Source organism: Drosophila obscura, unplaced genomic scaffold, assembly GCF_018151105.1.
Source record: "Drosophila obscura isolate BZ-5 IFL unplaced genomic scaffold, ASM1815110v1 contig_4, whole genome shotgun sequence".
NCBI lineage: Eukaryota > Metazoa > Arthropoda > Insecta > Diptera > Drosophilidae > Drosophila > Drosophila obscura.
Window position 1 is genome coordinate 10,170,623 of NW_024542828.1, and position 21,469 is coordinate 10,192,091.

The 21,469-nt window shown below is 45.3% G+C and overlaps 2 protein-coding genes and 1 long non-coding RNA gene across 3 annotated transcripts; 1 reads left to right on the forward strand and 2 right to left on the reverse strand.

The window, feature by feature from the left end:
* Positions 1–73: 73 nt before the first annotated feature.
* On the reverse strand, positions 74–1,441 carry LOC111069911. The gene is made up of 2 exons (XM_022360134.2): positions 906–1,441; positions 74–835 (listed from the first exon to the last, which is right to left on the reverse strand). Exons 1-2 carry the CDS (start codon positions 1,141–1,143, stop codon positions 444–446), a joined length of 630 nt encoding a protein of 209 aa, XP_022215826.2. The 5' UTR covers positions 1,144–1,441; the 3' UTR covers positions 74–443.
* A 3,875-nt stretch (positions 1,442–5,316) lies between these two features.
* Positions 5,317–9,761, reverse strand: LOC111070043. Its single transcript, XR_005968200.1, has 3 exons — positions 9,514–9,761; positions 5,481–6,179; positions 5,317–5,413 (listed from the first exon to the last, which is right to left on the reverse strand). It is a non-coding gene; the product is annotated as an uncharacterized LOC111070043 (long non-coding RNA).
* Positions 9,762–12,195: 2,434 nt separating this feature from the next.
* Positions 12,196–14,365, forward strand: LOC111070042. Its single transcript, XM_022360339.2, has 6 exons — positions 12,196–13,061; positions 13,130–13,284; positions 13,361–13,469; positions 13,526–13,749; positions 13,813–13,930; positions 13,994–14,365. The coding sequence occupies exons 1-6, from the start codon at positions 12,209–12,211 to the stop codon at positions 14,242–14,244; spliced, it is 1,710 nt and encodes a 569-aa protein (XP_022216031.2). The 5' UTR covers positions 12,196–12,208; the 3' UTR covers positions 14,245–14,365.
* Positions 14,366–21,469: the final 7,104 nt, after the last annotated feature.

A 21,469-nucleotide genomic window follows, 5' to 3' on the forward strand; every position in this document is an offset into this window, starting at 1 on the left:
AACTGAACTTTGCGACCCAATGGAAGGGCCGTCTAGCGATTGGTTTACACCACACAAGACTGCAAGGATTACATTTTACATGCACATGCAGCAGCATTTATTTTGGGGGTTTGTCTGCTTGCAATTAAACATTTTGCTCGTCGAGCAGCGGAAGGCCTTTTTGGTACAAAATGTGTCCAAAAAGTGTGAAAAGTGTGACGCTTTGAGTGCGTATATTGGTGGAAATATTGAAGTCCCCGAGTGTAGAGGATGGATGGAGTAATTAATTGCCAAGAGGTGAGTGTATAAATATTTGTCAGTGTTTTGTCTTTCGGCGCCTGAACGACGCTTTCGACGCTCCGGCTGGTTGGGCCGGGGTGCGGGCACAACTAAAGTAACGATGTTTAGTTGAAGGTGTTTCCCAAGAGGATAGTGTGTTGTTGCTGTTTCTTGGTGTTTGTGTCTTAGTCGTCCTGCAGCCCGTGCAGTGTCAAGGCCACAACGGGCTCCGGCTGCTGCTGGTTTAAGTTTTGAGTGGGCTCAGTGTGCTCCTCGCGGTCAGAGCCCTCGGACATTTCGTCCGATTGATGCTGATCCTGTTTCACCTGCTGCAGCTCGTGCACCTCCTCCATGCCGTCGGACATGCCGTCGGACATGCCAGAGCCGTCATGCTTCTGGGCTTTGGTGCGATTGAAGAGCATCTTCCAGTAGCCCGAAATGGACTCCTTAATGGTGGGCTTCATATTGGGTGAAGGCTTGTTGCTACCCTGGCCCTGGGCCTGCTCCTGCTGCTGCTGCTCCTCGCCAGCATCAGTGGCCTCAGTGCTAGCCGAAGAAGATGGTTCATCGGATACATCTGTAAGGATAATCAAGAATTAATTGCAGTTCGTTCTCTTTGTGCTATATGCTAGTTGCTAGTTGCTTACCCTTGTGTGCATGCTTGAAGCGCGTGAAGAAACGACCCACCGTATTGTTCTTGCTTGGATCCTTCTGGCGTACGACCGATTCGTTCGCATCTTGCAGTTCGTCCTGCAGGTTGTGCGGCTTCTTGCTCAGCTTGAAGAAGCGCTTCAGCGAACTGGACTTTGTTGTGGCTGTCGATGAGGCCACCGAACCGGCCATCACCTCCGGCTCGGCCAGCGGTACATCCTGCATGTTGGACATCGTCGTTTGAGGTCCGAAAATGCCAAGCGAAATGTTCTAAAAAATGTTGTCAATTGTTAAATTTTCTATTTTTCAGGCTATTTTTCGACAAGGGGCTCAGCTCAGCTCGTCACGTATGGAAAATATAATGGAAGTGAGCAGGGGAGCGCACTGGCTACGAATGTGATTGACAGGAGAGTCAGCGACTACTTTCCCATACGAAAATCTCTGTCTGTGCGGCACTGATTTTTTGTTTTGTTTTGTTTGTTGGCTTGGTAGTTCCGAGACGTGAAGTCGTATCACAATATAATGGAACTGAGCGCTACCGACTTGGATGTGCCGAAAAGTCAAGGCCTGCTACTGTCTCTCCCTCTCCCTCTCCCTCTCTCTCTCTCTCTCTGGGGTAACTTCGATTGGGAAATCCAGAGTTTGGCAATTTGGAAATTTATATGTTATCTCTCTGGGCAATTTGGCGACGCTCTCGGGTAACATGTGTTAACAACGACATCGAAACAGGTTTCAATTGATCCGATTTTAATTTTATATTCCCCCCACAGAGCCAAACGCGAATCCACACAAAAACAAAACCAAAACCAAAGAGGGAATCCAAAGCACAAAAACAAAACCAATTCATTCAATATGTGCACACGGCACACAACAATACCCCCGTTGGTATTCTGTGTGTGTGTGTGTGTGTGTTTTGCCATTGTTCCAAATGTCCGCTTGGATGTCCAGTGTGGCAGACTGTAGAGAGTGGGGCAGCCCACCAACAAAGTCGTTTCAAAAATCAATTGACAAGGAACTCTGGTGGCGATTCCTGCTGTCCACCTCCACCTCCACCACCGCTCTGCCTGCCTGCCTGCTCCGAGGAGTACTTTAATTTATGTAGTTATGTGCGGCAGATACACCGCAAACAATGGACTTTTGTTCGCTGCTGAGGTGTTGAGATTTTAAACGATTACGAGACGAGTACGATACGGATACGAAGCAGCACACGCAAAGAGACGAGCTTTAATGTTTCATATGATATTAATTTCCTGCACCCTCCGCCCTGCACAGCACACAACAAAAAGCTAATGGGGAAAAAGCGCAACCCCCCAAGCAAACAACAAAACAGAACAACAAAGAGACATCAATAAATCATCAAGAATAAAACACGAGAAAAGGGAAATGAACAAGGATAATGCCATCTACAACATCTGCTCCAGTCCACTCCACTCTACTCACTCTCCAGGCAAAAGTGTGAAAATGTCAGCGACAATGGGGGGGCTGTGGCTGTGGCTATGGCTATGGCTATGGTTATGGTTACTCCTCTTCGCATAGAACCGGGCGCCATATAATGGCCAAAACGGAAATGTTGTTTGCAGCAAATTCATGGCCAATACACAGTTGCAATAAGAGCCGGCATAAGCACCCCCTGAGGGTTTACGCAGCAGCCACACAAAAGGATAGGAGCTGCCACTGAAGCTGTAGCTGCCACTGAAGCTGTAGCTGGAACTGGAGAGAGAGAGAGCTACAACAATGGCAGCAGAAGCTGCAACTTGCAACTGCAACTGGAGACCGCAAAATGTGTTGTTGCCACACAGACAGGCAGACAGACAGAGACACACAGCCCTCAAGGCAATGGTTGGGGAGATGATGGGAGATGCTGCTGCTGCTGCGATGGAGAGGCAGAGGCAACTCATAAGTTGGTCTGGCAGACAAATCCTCAGAGCAAGTGCATTCATTCATTGGCAATAACAATCAAACTGCTGTTGGCAGTTGGGAGCCAGCCCTTCTCTCCACTCGCCTGCTCTCCTCTCCGCACACATTTGCAATGCCATTCAACTTGTTTGTGCTGCCTGCCTGCCTGCCTGCCGACAACAGCCACAGCAAACCACAAAACCATTTTGTGTTGTTGACTTTAATATTTTGGTTTTTGGTTTGAAGTACAACACAGTACAATTCTACAGCACAATCCCCCCCTGCCCAAACTGCCTTCTAACTGGATAGATATCTCTTCTATGTGGGAAAGGTAAACCTTAAACAGTAACCGATAAAGAGAACCCCCTCCCCCCCCCCCAGAGTCGTAAATCGTGGAATTTTCTTACATTTTGGCACTGCCGTTCGGTTCGGTTCGGTTTTATAGATTTACAATATTTACATAGTTCCAGTCCACAGATAACGAAGCGATAAAGAGTTCAATCGCTTCGGTTTATTGGCCCCTGTGGATGGGGGGAATATCATCCATCGTTTGTTCAATTACCGCGCTTCGCCAGAGAGTGAGTCTCTGACTCTTTCTGCATTTTAAATAAATATCATTGTATAATGATAATAATAATCCAGCCATGCGATGTGTGTGGATTGTGTAATCATTGATAAAAATGGGTTGGGTTGGTTATTTTTTATGACCCCACGGGGTGGGGGGAGACTCCTAGCATTAATGGAGAATAATTATGAGCAGAAAGTAGGGCCTAAGCCTAAGTATTACTACCCTTAAATGTAAGGTTTTACCTGCTTCCTTTATCGACTGATCGCTATCGAAGAGTTGCTTGCGATGGCCTCACTATGTCCCTTTATCGATGAACAGTCCATGAGGGCGCCGCAGCGCATTTCTCCAGATGATTTGTAATCCTTAAATGATAAAAATCCTAATAAATAATCGTAATATGCTCAGGGAAATTCATCCAATTATACCTCTAGTTTGCTCCTGCTGCCATCGAATGACCGTTGTAGTTTTGTTACACTTTCCATCCACCGATAAGCTTCCCTCATTACTCAGCCAAATGAACAGCACCTGCAAGAGCAGCATAATCTTCGTTAATAAGTCACAATATGGGCAAGAAGTTAATCAATAATACCAGTAGCCATAAATTGGAGGCGCCTGGATATCGACTGATGGCTATCAAAGGCGCCAGCGGCTGCGGCTGGGGCTGCGCCTGCGGCAGTCACCAGAATGTCAACGGTTTAATAAATAAAATCAGTCAACAGCAGCAGCAGCAGCAACAGCCTCTGGCCAGATGGGGAGCAGGCGGCGCGCGACTGCAATTAAAAGAAAAAACAAAAAAAAGTGCAATATAAAAAAAGGGAAGCCAAGTGCGGCAAAGCAAAGATCTACTCAGAGATCAGTCAGAGCCAGAGCAGAGGTCTCCCCGATGATGTGGCTGTCGTCGTTGTTGTTGTTGTCGTCGTGTGCGACAGGAGCTGATTGTCGGTCGTTGCAGCAGATCCGAATCAGAATCAGAATCGGAATCAGCATCGAAATCAGCGTCGACACTGCGCGATATTTGAGTCTCCGGTCTGCAGAATTATGATCGATTTATTATGCGACAACAAGCGACGGTGCAACAGGAACAGCAACCAGGCAGCGGGCAACAGGCAACGGGCAACAGGGCGACGAGCGACGAGCGACCAGAGACGGCAGCGACATGGCTAACGACAACACAGCAGACATGGCCAAGTGGCTGTGACAGGTTTGGGGTCTCCGTCTTGGATGGAGCTGCTGCTCTGTGTTCTCTGGCGGGTTCTTGGCCCACAGAATATGCGCAAGACATTGATTTTCGCCAGGTAATGAGGCAACTCATTAATCATTTTTTCGTTGCGCACACAGTCGCCACACAGCCACCAGACACTGGCTGCGGGGATTATGTTGCTTGCAACAGGCACACACACACCACACACACACCCATACTGCGGCAATGGCAACTGTTGCTTTGGCTGCTGCTGCTGCTGCTGCTGACGGAATGTTGGCAACATGTTGGGGCATGCAGCCAGCCACAGCCGCTGGCTGGGATCGGGACAGCTGCAGCACCACCAGCATCAGAATCAGCACCAGCACCAGCACCAGCAGCTTCTCATCTCTTTCTCTCTCTCTCTCTCGCTCTCTCCTGCCACCGCCTGGCTGCTGCTGTCTGCTGTCTTCTCTTCTTGTTCTCTGCTTGATTTTGTTAACCTTTTGACCATTTGAAGTTATTTTTGTATGCTTTACTGCCAATTTGGTGGTCATTGGCCATTCACTTGACTTGCGCCTGTTGCCTGCTTGTCCGCCTGTCTCTGCGGTTGCTCTTTTGGCACACAACGACGCACCATGTCTGACAGTTTGGCCGATTGCCTGCCTCGCTGCCTGCCTGCCTGCCGCTTGCTTGCTTCCTTGTGGCCTCTGTCGTGCGTTGCCTTCGCGGTCGCGGTCATCTCCTGGCTGGCTTGTGGCACACACACACACACACTGGCTGCCAGGATGGCAGATTGAATGATGCTGCAGCGGATCTGGTTGGGTCTGGTCTGGTATGGTCTGTGGGTTCCAATGAATGCTCTACAGATGGAAGTTTGAGCGTTGAGTTCTACGATTTAGTCATATTTATTTAGTAAAAAAAACCTACCCAAAAATCAGTGGGGCAAATGTGAGATTCCTGTAGCATCTATTTACGATATAGTGCTCCGATATTGCTCAACATTTGCTGAAATAAAAGAAATGATTTAATTTCAGTGGAAATTCCTACTAAAACTTATCCCTTAAGCGATTCTTGCTCTGCATAAGATATGCCAAGGATCTGAAGACTCGGACGTGGCCTTATCGACTGCTTGGTATCTGATCTATCAAAGATGCTTCCTTCCTTAACTTGCAAACGCCTCCCTCGAATCACAGTGCACCTCCCAAGACAGAGTACTCCTGAGCAGGGTATACTAGCCAGCACCTGCGCTGGCCTATTGCACTTGTCTCTCTCGTCGCACAGTTTGTGGCCACAGCTTGTAAATGCTTGTCGTCGTCGCTTGGCCGTTTTGGGGGCCATTAGCCTTCGCCTTTGGGCCATTCGCACACGCACACACGCACTCCAATCCGTACATGAAAATTTCTGGCAAAATTTCTTCATTTCCTCCTGCAGTTGTTGGCTGGCAATTATTTATAGTTGTTTCTGATGTATTCAATTTACTATGCAGATGCAGGCAGATGCTTATGCCTGTGCTTATGCATTTTGCTGTTAGAAAGTTTTCTGCTAAATACTCGGGCGTGGGGCACTCGATGGATGGCTGACTGCTAACATATTGGCAGATAATTCATTGCGCAGAACGTGGAAGTTCTGTAAGCAGTAAACAAAATATAAACAGATTTATTAGTTCTTGATATTCCCCATTTGATGAACGATTTTTCACACACTCCACACTCCACCACATTGATCGTAGCCCAATCGATTGGCTCTATCAAAATCCACTTAAAGTTCATCACACTTCAGGTGGTAATTAATTATGGTAGCAAAAACCATCCAGCACTCTCACTCTCTGCCAGAGATCTCCTCGGTAATTAAGAGACAACTTCATTTTGAAGGTTGGCCAATGGCCGATCCACAGCAGCCAGCAGACAGCCAGCCACAGCGATCGACATGCAATTTTCCATGCATTAAAAGTTTAAAGGCCAGAAGCAGCAGCAAGCAGCAGCATCACCACTAGACAAAAAACATTTTCTAATTTATTAATATGTTTAAGAGCTGCCTCTTGGACACAAAATCGAATGAAAACAAAAAATGTATTTAACAAACAAGCGATCGGATCGACTGACAGCTAACATAGATCGCCATGGACCATTAGAAAGCGATTAGATAGCGATACAGATACAGATACTGCGGTAGATTATCCCCCAAAAGACATATGTAGCCCACGAGCAGCGCCAGCACCGCCAGCACCGCCGAAACAATGTCAGTTTGTGGGTTCCCTCTGGGGTCCAGCTCCCCCGCCCTCCCCCTGGATGCCCCTGGCTACCACTGGCTACCCCTGGCTAATGCTAAAAGTCGAACGAACAATGGCAGCTAAACATGGCATGGTTAACAGTTTAATTTTGCTTCTCCTCCGCCTCCGCCTCGTTCGGCTGCTTCTACTCCTCCGAGCCAAAGAGACAAACAAAAAATGCCGCTACATGCGGATACTTAATGTATCCGCCAGATACGTAACTGAGCCACAGTGCAGCCAACAAACACACACAAAAAAAAAACCCCCAATATAAAATACCGCTCTCAATCTCAGGACTAAACAAAAGCAAATCTAAACAGTAAGCAGCAAGAAAGAAAAAAAAAACACCAACTGCAGTTATCGCTCATTATGGATCGCTTGATCAATGGTTTCGAGCAGATAGAGCGAGGGAGAGGGAGAGAGAGAGAGAGCGAGAGATCTGCCCCCCGAAGAAAAAACGCATACAGTCTGCAGACTGCAGACTACAGAAAACAAAGGAGGCTGGCTTCAGGTCAGGCCAACAAGTGTTGGCCACAACGCACAACACAGACCCAGAGGCCAGAGGCAACGGGCAAAAAGTTAGAGCCAAAAACGGTAACAATAAAGCAGCTTCCGCCTGGCATCCTTTTTCGGTCCTCATTTTGCATGCCCTGCTATGAAAAAAAGTGTAGCAATACTTAATACCCGTTGAAAATTAATCCACAACTGTAGGGTATGGGTCGAGACGCACTTTATGGGGCGCTACATTTACAGGTCTCAAAGGATCAACTTTTAATTTGGATCTTTTAAATGAAGAGAAGTATGTTAATTTGTATTACAAAATTCAGGGATTTTCCTTCCACTTTTTGTAGCTTTAAATCCGTTCGTTTAGTTCGGAAATATTCCACATATATTTTATCCTTTATTTGTTATCCGCCCATGTAAGCGACCTTCAGACTGTCTGCTATGCCCGAAGCTTTGATACCATTTCATTATGCTAATAAAGCATTTAATTAACGCACCATTTATGGGCATCAACCCGAACTTTCCTTTGGCCTCCGCCTCAACCTCAACCTCAACCACATCCACAGCTCCATCTGCATTCTCCCCCAGCTCGCGCGATTCCACATCCACATCCTCATTCATATCTGCATTGTGGTGCGTGCAGCGTATCGGCCGCAGAAAAAACACAGCTGCGGTTTAGGCGGCATTATGGCTAAGACAGCAGCAAAAACCACCTTAAGTAAAGTAAAGTAAAACAGAAACAAAAATGCGGTAACCGCAAATGTTTTGCTGTAATTTCTGGTGTTTTTTTTGTTGTTGTTTTGTTTTTCGCTTAAACGTTTTCGATTTGGATGCAGATACAGATACACTTCTCAGATATACTTTCAATGACCGGGCTCCGGCCTGGCCTTCTGCCTTGCTGCTTTTTTGTTCGATTGCCGAAATGACATTGAAATGCATAGGGTTTTTGGTCCGACTTTTGATTCACGCGAATGCGGCCAGAGATTCGTTTCGGTTGAGCAGCTATATAGGAGGGCGGTTCTTGAATGTTTTTATGGGGTTTTCTGTTTGGATTTTTTAGGTTTTAAAGGCCCTGGGAATTGATTTATGAAGTCGGGCAGCGTTGAAAAGGTAGCCGGCAGGATATGTGTGTATCCCATGTCTGACAATATTGCTGATCTCGCAGCCAAGTAATTTCGCTATAAATCAGAAATCACTTCTTTGGATTCAGCACAAAAATCCCGCTTTAAGCCAAGAGTTCATTGCATTCTTCACACATTTTCCTGCTAGTTTCTAAGTAGTTTTCTATGTCAGCGGCTCGCATTACCCACCCGATTTGGTGGCACTATAACCATTTTGCATATTCATAGCCAAACGGCATAGCGACTCCCAACTCCCAACCTCCCAGCCTCCATAACCATACGCACAACTCCTCGCCAGCTGTCAAACGGAACAATGATAATTTCCACAAGCCAAAAACTGGCTTCTACTTCTGCTGGCTAAAAAAACAGAATACTGAATACAGAATACTGAAGCCAAGGAAACATTTTGGCCAGTACCGTTAGCGGGGCCATAACCCATCAATTATATTGTAATGATGTCTGGGGCTTCAGTTGAAGCTACTTCTTCGAATGCTACTTCTGCTGGCAGTCGCATCTTCAGAAATCATGAGGCAACAGGAATGGCAACTGCAGAACATGCTCATTATCAAGCGAATGGGTTGAAGGAGCTACGAGGGGCAGGGCAGGGTGCTAGTACGGTAGCGTATTAGAATGCCAGCAGAGAGGAAAGACAGAGGAGAGAGAGAGAGGGGAGAGAGGACAGATCCCAGAGACTCAGAGCATTCAAGTTCGAAAAGGAAAACTACTTATAGCACTGCTGATGAGAATCGCGCCCAGCCAAAATCCGAAATCCACGCAGCCTGACACTCGCTTTGGTATGTGGCATGCACTGGCAGATAATGCGCCAAAAAGTTACCATATGATTGAGAAAAAAGTCTGCACTCCGGAGAGTGTTTTCAATGCTGCAACGTGACATTAATCCTGATATTTTGTGCAGATTTATATGCCTCGTAAGAGTGTGATAGCCGCCTGTTCCTTTGGATATTTTAGGTTGAAATTTGACTCGAACTTATCACTATTCCCAGTATCTTCCTCATTGGCTGCCTCTAAGAATTAATAAAAGAATCCATTTCTACCTTTTACTTACATTCATTTAATCCTCCATTTGTGCCTTATTTTGCCTTATTTTATTGCAGTGTATATCCTCTGTCCACTCTGTGTAGCATTTGCATTCGAGTGTCCACTAAATGTCAATTAAGTGGGCTTTAACCACAGTCACAGTCCACAGTCCACAGTCTAGTGTCCAGAGGCAGCACTTTCCGGAGTCCCTCCTGAGCCCATGCGTCCCTGATTCTTCGCCCTCTGGATGCGGGTCTCCAACTGCGATTTCCACTTTGCTTACTACAAATACAGAACAGAAATGAACAGAACATAACATAACATAACATGAAGTAATAGCAATAACAATATTGTCCACACACACACACTCACCGCTTGCAGCACACCGCTTCTGCCCCTGCCCTGACACTGCCCTGCCACTGCCACTGCCACTGCCTCTGCCACTGCCCTGCCTCTGCTTCTACGTCTGTCTGTTCCTTTTTGTTGGTGGAGGTGGCTCTCTAGGAGTTTGTGTCTCCTGCTAGATGGCTGGAACCATCATCATCATCATCATTATCGTCATTATTATGATCATCTGCATGTGTGAGCCTCTCCCAGTGGCGGCTCCCTTTGTCATTTTGTGGCATGACGCATGCGTAACGTTCGATTTGATTCAATTAATGGATGGGAATTGTCTGTACGTGTGGTTTGATTGGGTTTGCTGGATCTCTCGCTGTGAGATCTGTTCTGGGCTCCGTTCGCTTTGCTTTGCTTTGCTTAGCTTTGGTTTTGGTTTTTAGTCTCTGATCCACGCAGACTTTGAGGCAGACTCTTCTCTGTGGATGATGTTGCCTGTGGCAGATGTAGCAGAAGCTGGAGTGGAGTGTAGTATGGAGTGTAGTGCTGTGTAAACATGCAAAGTGTTGCTGCTGCAAAGAGAAGAGTTTCAGGGACTTGTCAGATGTGTGTTTAACGCGTACAAAAAGTGACTTATAGCAGCAGCTGCTGTAGCCATATAAAAGGATTAATTCAAGCCCCAAAAAACGATATTGTTTCCCCCCGTTTCAGCTCGAATAATACACGATCTGTGGCTCCCTGCTAATTGATTGAATGCACAATAATTGGTAGCTCTCATGATTAATTGCCATTTTATTCCACAATCACGAAATACCAAATACGCCCCGCTCCGCCTCCCCTTCTCGAACCATTATAACTGAAAGCACTCCACTCATAATACTAATACTCATAATGATTATCTTTAAGACTAAACGCCCGCATTGTCGCGTCAAATATATCCAGTTTTAAGCATCAGAAAATACAGCGACGGACGGGCATAATATTTTCCATAGACAGTTGTTTTATTTGTCAAGTGTGCAATTATTTATAGTTGGGAGACGACGCCAACGCCAACGCCAATTGCAGGCAGGCAGTCAGTCAGTCAGGCAGTCAGCAGCTGGGACTGGCACTGATACTTGCGGCTTTTAGCCAACAATTGTTGCTGCCTGCCTGCCTGCTGCTGCTGCATAATAATAATACCAATTGCAGTTGCAGTTTAAGTTGGGATCTCTGACTGTCGTTCGTCGAACAATTAACAATTTTTAACCTTGTTGTGCATGATGCATATGTCTATGATCATCTCTCTGCTGTCTGTGTGTGTGTGTGTGTGTGGATTCCATGATGATCATCTGCATAATCATGAGCTCTGGTATTCCACTCCATAGTAAATACAACTCGTAATGATGATGATGCTGCTGCATCCCACTCGGCTGGGTCGTGTGCATAAAAAAGCTGCTAAATTGTTTCGAATTTTTAGCATTTTGTGGCATTTGCATACTTAGCCACTTGCAGCAGGCAGCTCGAGTGCTCTTTCGATTTCGATTTCGGATTTTGCAATTGAAATGATTTCGCTTTGAAGATTTCGATATCATATATTGATGCTTCGTATTGCAAAATGTATTTTTGCATTTGCATTTACATAATCGATGGATGGTTGGTTGGCTGCTGATTGCAACGGGCGTCTCTCGCCCGTCGTCTGGCATAATTAATTATGAAAGTTTTAATTGATTTTCAAATTTATGCATCGTTATGTACGCTATACGATATTCTCGTTAGCATTTGAGCAGTTTGTGGCTAAAACTAAGATGACATCGATGGGGCTTTGATGGGGTTTTGCGTAGCCTAAGAGTGTGGCTCGACTAGTAAAGGTTACGACTTGTTTTGATTGGTTTTGCTATTATAGAAACTGCAATTGCAGTTGTTTAGTCTATAAAAATTATTCGAAATTTAGTTTAAACTTAGCAGAAAGTCTCCCACGATTTTTCGACTAGTTTTGCCATCGTTGCTGCTGTATTCTGTATTAAAGTTTGCTTCAACTTAGCAGTAACTCCCCCGTAAATAATCTCCATAAATAGCAGGCATAACACTGCAGGCCGCTGCAACTGCCACACTCACACACACACTCACGCACACACTCACTCATCAGAAGAGAAGTGCAATCAGAGTAGCGTGACTTTAGTTGTGTTTTTTTTTTTGTTTTGTTTCTTTTGCTTTGCTGGCACAAAAAGTGAAGGTTGAAAAATCTCTGGAAAGGCAACAATTAATGCTCTAATAAAGCCAGCAAGCCAGCCAGCAAGCAAGAAAGAAAGAAAGACCACAAATGTGATGGTGGTGGCATGTGGCATGTGGCAGATGCAACGCATCTCGACGACGACCAGCGACAGTCGCTGATTGAAGTTCCGTTAATAATGTTGTCGAAGCGTTGCAATGCCTCGATAAGCGCTCTCGTTTTGACGCTATATTATGTGGGCGTGGTGGCAGCCGTCGTCGTCGTCGGTGGCAATGATTTTGTGACCATGGGCATGAGCAGGAGCAGGAGTAGGCGTGGCCCAACGATCACGGAGCGTCCTGGCGGCATGGTAATGGAGGGCATTGGATTCCAGTACACGATGCGCTATCAGCCGGGCTTCCATCTGCACAAGCTGTTTGCCCTGCCGCAGGAGGAGGAGGAGCCACCGGCGGCAGAGATGCCCATGGCCACACCAGAGCCGCCACCAGCACCGCCGCCAGAGCCCACGCCAGAGGAGGAGGATCCTGACGCGCCAGAGCCAACGATACCCATGCGCACGACATCCGCACCTGTGGAGCCCCCGCCAGAGGAGGGATCGCCCTCAGCATCACCATCGCCAGGAACGGATGAAATGATGCCCACCAGTCCGACGCCTGCGCCGCCAGAGACGAAGCCCACAAAAAGACCCACGATGAGGCCACCGCCAGGGCCAGGGCCAGGGCCTCCGATGCTGCCTGCTCCAAGCAGCAGCAAGACCTCCATTATGCAGCCCCAACAGACGCTCAAGAATCTGCTCTTTGGCTCGCCCATCGAAGCGAATCTCATACTGAAGCAGCCGAGTGCACCCAAGTCGCGGGGCAAAGGCTTCCTCAGTCTGTTCGAGGTGATCAAGTTTCCCAACACCAAGTGCAGCGTCTCCATGGGCGACATACGCACCATGGAGGGTGTCTGCTACCACGAGTTCGAGTGCAAGAGCCTGGGTGGCATTCCCACCGACAGCTGTGCCGAGGGCGTGGGCGTCTGCTGTGTCTGTGAGTGAAAGTTGCAGCAGTCCGAGAGGATTTCCATTTGCATCTACTTGTAATTTCTACTTTGGCAGTTGTCAACGGATGTGGCGATGTCACTGGCCAGCAGATCGTTTACTTTGAGAGCCCCAACTATCCGAATGCAGTGCGGGAGATGATGATCTGTGTGCTGATCCTCAATGTGCGCAAGGGAGTGCAGCAGCTACGATTGGACTTTCAAATGTTTGAGGTGCGACGAAGAAGAGGAGCGAGATCTGTAATCTGTGATCTGTGATCTTTATTGATGCATTATCTGCCCCTTTTAGCTGAGTCGCCCCACCAATGGCGATTGCCTGGACGATCAGTTTATAGTTTCTGGCCACAATACCAATTTCCAGATACCCACACTCTGTGGCATCAACACGGGGCAGCACAGTAAGCTCCTCAACATTCTCTGGCTACCAGCTCTGAGTATCAATCCCTCGTTTCAGTCTATATCCACGTTGGCGACTCCAACGAGGGCAAGGTGTATCTTTCTGTGTTTGTCAAAGTCTCTGGTGGGGCACGCTCTTTCAATATCAAAGTCACCCAAGTGGAGGAGGATCTGGCGCCCAATAATTGTCTGCAATACTTCAGCGAAACGGAAGGCATTGTCAAGTCCTTCAACTACGATATAGATGGTTCCATTGTGGACAACAGAGAGGCCACATATTTTGTGAGTATTTCCCCTATAAATTGTTTAAGCTTTGCGCTTCTATGGAATGATTTTTCTCTGCAGAACAATCTCAATTATGCCATATGCCTGTCGCGTATGCGGAATGTCTGCAGCGTGAGCTACAGCACCGAGCAATTGGGCGGCGATCAGCCAGATTTTCAGATTGTCAACAAAGATGAAGGTAAAGCCACATTCAAATCAAATTATTGAACTTTCCCTAAAGACTATACGGCTTTTTTTCCAGCCGAAAACGATCTCGTTTCTGATGGGCAAGCGGGCGCTGGTATTTTCAATTGCCCTGACGATTTTATAGCCATCAATTCGGTGCCGTTGTGTGGCGAGCGATTCAACGATGGCCGCGAGACTGAAGACTTTACAATGCATTCAACGGTGAGGGATACGGCCGCCGGTCCCATCATTCTGCCCTTTCGCACCGATGCCGAATATGTGGGTCGCGGCTTTCGTTTGCTCTACAGACAGGAACTGTGTGTCTGATCTGGGGGGAAACATCTCTCCAACTCCATCTCCATGTCGATTTCTGGTTCATATACATAAACCATAGCTGATGGATGGATAGATGGATGGATAGCCTGCCTTTCTGCCTTTGCCCGTTGTTTCGGTGTTTGCAAATAAAAAAATGGAATCTTTTACGCTTTGGTCAAAACTTGGGGGCATTTGATTTTGTTATGGGAACGACATCCATATCCGTTGCTTTGCTAGGGCAGCACCGCACTCTACACTCTGGCTGGTCCCCCCGTGTTAATGTGTTTTTTTGGTGTGATTTGGTGGCTTAGTTTTGGCGCCGCCCACCCACCGTCACGTCAGGAGGCGGTTACGGGTCTGGGGTCCTCCAGAGGTTCGTAGGTTCACACACCATTCGGTTCTCCTGCTCCCCACATTAGGAGGCATCCGCGTTGGTGTTTGTTGACAGGTTTATTTCAAATTTGCACATCCAAAAAAAATAGAAAAAAAATAATAAAATAGATACTATGACGAAATCTATAACTTGCCGCATCGCCATAGCGACGACTTCGACTTCGACTCCGACTCCTATATTCGTTCGTGCGATTTCTATGCTTAAATTTGTAATAAATTTGATTTTTTCCTTTCGATTGCAACGGACGCAAAAGCAACGGATGGATGTGATTTTTTTTTTGTTTCCCTTCTTTCCCTTCGTTTTTTCTGGCATCTCCAACTGTCTGTCTGTCTGTTGGTTGGTTCCATGATAAAGTCACAATTAACCCACGCCTTTTTCGTAGCGGTACCCTCTCGTGCACATACATTTGCATATCATTTTGATTGTTTCGCGATTCGGAGGGGGCTGAACCCGGCGACATCATGTCATGACTATCTATCCGCCGCTTGGATGACTGACTGTAAAAGTGTCGTACACTAGTCGCTCCAACAACAACTAGACCAAAGCAATCATCCACAGAGCTACAGCAACAACAACAACAACAAAAAATTACTTCTCGACCAACAATAGAAAATGAAAGAAACCCCCAAAAAACAAAATGCAAACAGCAAAAACCAACAAAAAGCAGCAAAAACCAACAAAAAAAATCACAAAGCATTATTGCATGGAAAAGTTTTTGAAGTTTGTCATCAAATGACGTTTTGCGGATACCTTTTCTGGGCACACACCACACGAACCCTTAGAGGCAGGCATAGTGGTGCCAGGATATTTATAAATAGTATTTGGAATTGAAGTTGTTTTAAAGAATTAGAGTGCAAGTATAAAAATTGTGGAACAGAAAACAATAGCAGAGTTGAAGCAAATGTCCGGCAGTAATTATAAACAATATTAAAATTTAATTTTTATACTTAAATATTTATGGGAAAAATTATAGAACAAAATTAATAAGAACTATACGCCTTTGCCTTCCTACAAATCAGAGGAAGATAAGAAGAAAATTACATTTTGTATGGACAATCCAGTCGATCTTTCTTAGGATGGTATGTGATCCTTTAACTGGCAAAAAAGTATGGAACCAATATACAAGAGAGCCTTCAGTATTATAATATTTACATATTTTTAATATTATGATTATTTCGTACTACATTTCTTGCATCATCAATCGTTTCCCCATGCATTTTCCCCAACAGTCCCAGCACACTGTACAAGTACCTTACCTCTCTCATTGCACACCAACGCCACGCCACGCCAGCACATAAATAAATAAAAACCGTAAGAAAATCTAAGAAAAAAGGAGACACAAAAATGGTTATAAAATAAAATAAAAATCCCTTCAGGGCGTAACGTGCACTACATTAGAAATTGAAAATCCACCGACACCGCCGACACCGCCATTCGCCGACTGACGACGACAAACAAAAAGACTTCAACGATGACGATGACGAGGACGTTGTCGGGCTGGAGACGACATCGCCCGCCATCGACATCGAGACATCGCCGCTGAGTCCAAAAGACAACATGAGAATCTTTTTGGCCAAAAGCAAAAGGCACAAAGAAAAACTCAAAGCGCCGTTTGATGGAAATTAGGGAAACTGAAATTCATTTTTGTGTTTTTTTTTGTTTTTTTTGAGGTTTGGTTTTTGGTTTTTTGGCCTGATTTTGTTGGGGGTGTGGGAACCAAAAGGGAACAACTGCAAGCGTGCATGGCAACGCCTTTTGTCACAGACTGTAACCTCCACTCCACTCCACACCACACACCACTCCACACTGCATTTGCATTTGCATAATTTAATCAATGGAATGAGAAATGAGAGAGGACAACCAAGCAAAAGGTGAAAACACAGCCATCATCAACACAGCAGAGCATAGCACAGCACAGCACAGGCTATATGCCATGTCGTGGTAATCAAAGTTAAATACCTGAAAGAAATCACAAGGAAATCTCTTGGAAATCTGTTGGAAATCTCCTGGTAGGCAACACACTTCATGGGGCTTTAATTGTCCCGCCGGTTCGGTTCGGTTCCACTCCACTCCGAGCACCCAAAAACAGTCATCGCCAGTGGCCAATCGAGAGGAGGCCAGTCCACTCCACACTGCACACTCCAGTGGCATGCCACACAGAGATCACAATCTGCCTCCCAAGCGCGGAACAGATCAATGCAAGGGGGCAGCAAGCCAATCAGATTGAAATGGGACAAAATATTGGCAAAAATGCCAATAAATTTTTGACAAGACATTATACAAATGCTGTCTTTATTAAAAACAGACTCTGGAACAGACCACTGGACTGGACCACCGCATGGGTTTTGTTAATTGCACAAACTTATCGAACAAATACTCGTAAAATGCCAGCAAGCCAGCCAGCCAGCAGCAGCAGCAGCATTCGGCATGCGCCCCGTACCAGACACAGACCCAAGACCCAAATAAAGCGATCAACGAAACGATCGAAGATCTCTTTGGGAATCTCTTTGGGAAGCTCCCTCTACTGCTCTTTCTTATCGCTGCAAGTCTATCTAATGAGCGGGGCTCCAAGTATTTCTCGTTTCTTCTGCAGCAATTAATTTATTAACTGGTTGGACAGTCGATCATTTGGCCGTTCGTTAATGGTTCTGTAAGCGGCATGAGGTCCGAGGTTCGCGGCGGTCCTGGCTACGGGCGGAGGAATCTTCTCTCTATTTAAATCCCAATCGATCGATCGATGATCGAGTCCCATAAACTGGCTGGAGTGCCTTGTCGTAACTCAAAATAATTAGTCATTGCGGAGGAATAAATGTGGAATGCGAATCATCAGAATCATCATCGATTTGCACAGTTTTTCACTACGCAAAAGGGCCTTCAAAATGATGTAAAATGAAGCACAGAAGTACAGGAATATAACACTGTATGCCAGCCAAGCAAGAGGGTTCCAGATCCCAGATCCATTTCCAATTACAGAAAAAAGTGAGAGAGAGAGAGAGACACTTGACCCCTGACCCAAAGAGCAAGCAAAGGGAAACTGCGACGACAATCATTATGGGGGCCAAAGGAATGGATTCGCAATGGATTATTATACGATGCGGAGGCACCCACTCCTTAAGCTCTGCGCTGACTTTGAAGATGCCACCCCGAGGGGTGCGGTACCCCTGGTACCACAGGGAGGTAGTAACCAAAGTGACATTGCAGCGAACACATCAAGTGAGCATTTTATGATTCACGCTTGCATTCAAAATCTCATCTCATCTCCCCAAACAAATGGCAAACAAAACGTCTATGAAACGTAAGTACCCAAAAGCAGGGGTATGAAAAGGGGTACGAGACACGGCGGGGGACTGGGGCTCAACTTCACGCCGTAATTAAACTGTCTTCTCGGTTTGTTGTGTGTGCCCGTAGTAGTAGTAGTCGTAGTACAGGCATTCAACCATTCAGCCGTCCAAAATCCATACCCAAGTGCCATTTAAAGTTTCTTTTACTTAAAAAATTCCCCCGCGAACACCTCATACGTGTGCCGCTCTGCTGATATGTATTTGTGTCGTTTTTCACACTATTTTCTACTAATTTTAACGATTTTGTTCAACTCAACGACGAATCGGTTCAGAGTCAGAAATGGAAATGGAGATGGAGACATGCCTTTTGGGCTCTGTGCTCTGGGCTCTGGGTCTTTTTTCTTTGGTCTTCCCACTGGCCATTTTATTGCCGCACTTTTAGCACATTTCGCTGACGCTGACGCTGTCGTTGTCGTTGTCGTTGTGTTGGCCATTTATTTACATGTGTAAAAATGCTAAGTGCCTAAATGCCTTCCCGCTGCCTGCCTGTTGTGCTGCCGGTCAACTTACAGTTCACTTCACTTCACTTCGATGGCAGATGGCAGTAGTGGAGTACAATGGAAATTGGCACATGGGAGACTTTTTTCTCTCTCTCTCTCCTACTCTTAGTTTGGGTATTGTTTTATGCTTGATTTAATTCAGAAATTGAAAAAGAAACGCTTGGGCTATGAAAAGGGAAAAGAAAGAGGACTGTGAAAGGGGAAACGAAAGGACTCGGAATTTATATCGGTTTAGATTAGCGTTCAATTAACAGATCTCTGCCAAAACTAATCCAATTATGTTTTTTAAGCCCCGAGTTATGGTAGCAGAGTAGTAGAGGACTTTGAATGATCTATAGACTCCCTGAAAATTGTATATTTTATACCATATCTTTTTGCAATAAAAAACATTTTCTAGTTGGAGTTGAAAGAACTTTAAGTATAATTTTCCAGCTTAAGCGCAGCTCCTCGATCATTTTGGACACACATTGACCTAGCCTCGGGCGGATATCATCATCCTCATTACCACTAGCCATACCACAGGCCAGCTATCGTGTACTCCTGGCCATCTGCAGCCGAAACGACGCATGTTAATCTACCAAGAAGTCTGCGCACATTCATCAAAATATCAACACCCAACCAAAAAAGGAGCCTTTCCAAATTCGCGGACTGCTGGCATCCCCATTTTTGGGGGAAATATGTTGCATGTAAAACATTCAAACGGGCAGCAGCGCCAGAGATAACAACGCGCGAAGAGAAGAGAAGCCAGGCTAGAGAAAAAGTCTAGAAGAAGACGAAAAATTAAATGGGGAAGAGCTCTTGGAAAATGTGCATAAATCGCGTGAAAAATGTGAAAGAAGAAACAACATTTTGACACCAAAAAAAAAAAAAGGAGCGGAGAGGAGAGGAACAACTCGGTAGGAAGAAGAAAAAAAAGCTTCGCGCAACTGCGACTCCGACTAGATGATGATTATGAATATGAAAAATTAATGATAGTCACAGCATGGCAACAGTTGCACGCACATCGCAGTCCGGAGTCCACGAGAGTGCAACGAGAGAGCGGGAAATGATGTAAATAGGCAGATTAAGCATACGCAACGTTGGCCACTTTGGCCAAGCCTTGTCAGCGTCAATTTTCCAAGGCTTATCCGTTAGTTACACACACACACACACACACACACACAGACAGAGGCACAGAGACACAGAGCCACGGGCAGCCAAGTGGCAGACAGCTTTCCACTCTCGGGGATTTTTAATTTTTATTACCATTTGCCTGATTTTTGCATTCAGTTATGGCTCTTACTTTGCATTTGCCACATTCTCTCTTTCTTTCTGTGGAAGTTGCGGCGGGTATGCGTGGATTTTTCATCGGCTCAGGTCACTGCAGCAGCAGCCACAGTTAAACTTTCTTTCTTGACTTTCAGGCCAGAGTCAGACTCGGAGTCAGAGTCTGCCTCTAATCGGCTTCCATCTTCTGGCTGCTGCTGCGGCTTCTTCTTCCTGTGGTGGTGTCACCGTTTGCTAGTGAGATGCGTTCCTGCCTCCAATCCAGCGATTAACTTTAGTCAGGTTTGCCTTACGTTTAATTGCCGCACTTTTATTTAATTTCTTAGCGGATTGGCCAGCGCTGTCTGCGTCTTTGGCTCTGGGCAAGGTTCAATTTTCCGCCTATTTTCCTGCACTCTGGCAGAGCACTGACACCGCTCTTTTCTGTGGCAGTTCTGCAGGCTGCTACAGCTTAAAGACTAATTAAGAATTGGCAATTAACTTGCAGATTTGATAAGTCTTTTACGCCTGGATGGGTTATGGGTTCGGTTTGGGTTTTGGGTTTGGGTTATGCCTCGGGTTAAACGGTTGTTGACACTGCCAGCCATTTTTTAATGTCCTGGCATGGTCGAGGGAGAGCAGCAGCTCAGATTGTCCATTGATGGGATTTATCAATAGGTTTTAATGGCCATAGCTGTACTCCATATGAAATGAGGATTTAAGTGCCAAAGATATGATGGGATTAAGACATCGTTTAATACAAAGAATCGATGCTAAAATCGATTTTTAATTGATTTTTAAACTGTACAAGAAATTTTTTATAGTTGTATGCATACAATGCTATCATATACTTTGTTATTATGTGCGATGATCGACTAATTTATATTTATATATATTTATTAATTTATTTACTATTTATAATTTAAATTTATAATTTATATTAAAATCGATTTTTAATCGATATTTTGGAGACAAATGTTTGATGGAAGAGATGAGAAAAGTTTAAAAAGGAGAGAGAAAATAGAAGACAGAAGAGAAGACATCGGATTTTGTATAAAAAAAAGAAAATATAAAATAAATTCATATAAAATAAAATTGTTATTCCACGATATCCATGAATATTATAGTATCATTAAGAATCTAAATTTGAGACAACAGAAAAACCCTTTAAAACAAGTCATGAACTTTACGATCATTATTGAACATCAGGGAACAGGGGGAACAGCGAAACTGTATGCCATAGTAAATATCTATATAAATGTATAAATAATCACATGGCATGCATGACGCATACCAGAATAAAGGGCCTTTCCATTACGTAAACCGTTTGTTCTCCTCGTACTCGTAAAAAGTACTTAAATTCAACTTGTTAGCTAGAGATGTGTTGGTGATGGAGCTCGACGCTGACTCTGACTCTGAGTGAATCTAGGGGCTTGGGATTGGGCGGCTTAGACTTGGGCTTGGGCTTGGAACAACAACAACAAAAAGTGCGCAAATCTTAACAAACGACAGCGTCATCTGCTGCTGCGCCTAGACTCTGACTCTGACTCTGCCTCTGACTCTTAGTTGGTTGTTCTCGTGTTTTGTTGTGGCTGGTTGTTGTTTTTTTTTTTTCGCTGTGTTGTCGTGGTTTAGCGACGCTCGTAAAACATGTTTTTTCAATTAAAAAATCTACGAAATGCATCACAACAGCCCGCAGTACAACACCAACATGATGCCTCATGGTCTCTCTCCCTCGAGTACTCTCGTATTCGTAT

Bases quoted from the DNA above. Each gene is read 5' to 3' on its own strand.
- LOC111070042 (XM_022360339.2), top strand. From the start codon at position 12,209: ATGTTGTCGAAGCGTTGCAATGCCTCGATAAGCGCTCTCGTTTTGACG. The intron at 13,062-13,129 runs GTGAGTGAAAGT...CTACTTTGGCAG, and splicing joins CGTGGGCGTCTGCTGTGTCT to TTGTCAACGGATGTGGCGAT. The intron at 13,470-13,525 runs GTAAGCTCCTCA...CCCTCGTTTCAG, and splicing joins CATCAACACGGGGCAGCACA to TCTATATCCACGTTGGCGAC.
- LOC111069911 (XM_022360134.2), bottom strand. From the start codon at position 1,143: ATGTCCAACATGCAGGATGTACCGCTGGCCGAGCCGGAGGTGATGGCC. The intron at 836-905 runs GTAAGCAACTAG...TTATCCTTACAG, and splicing joins CTTCAAGCATGCACACAAGG to ATGTATCCGATGAACCATCT.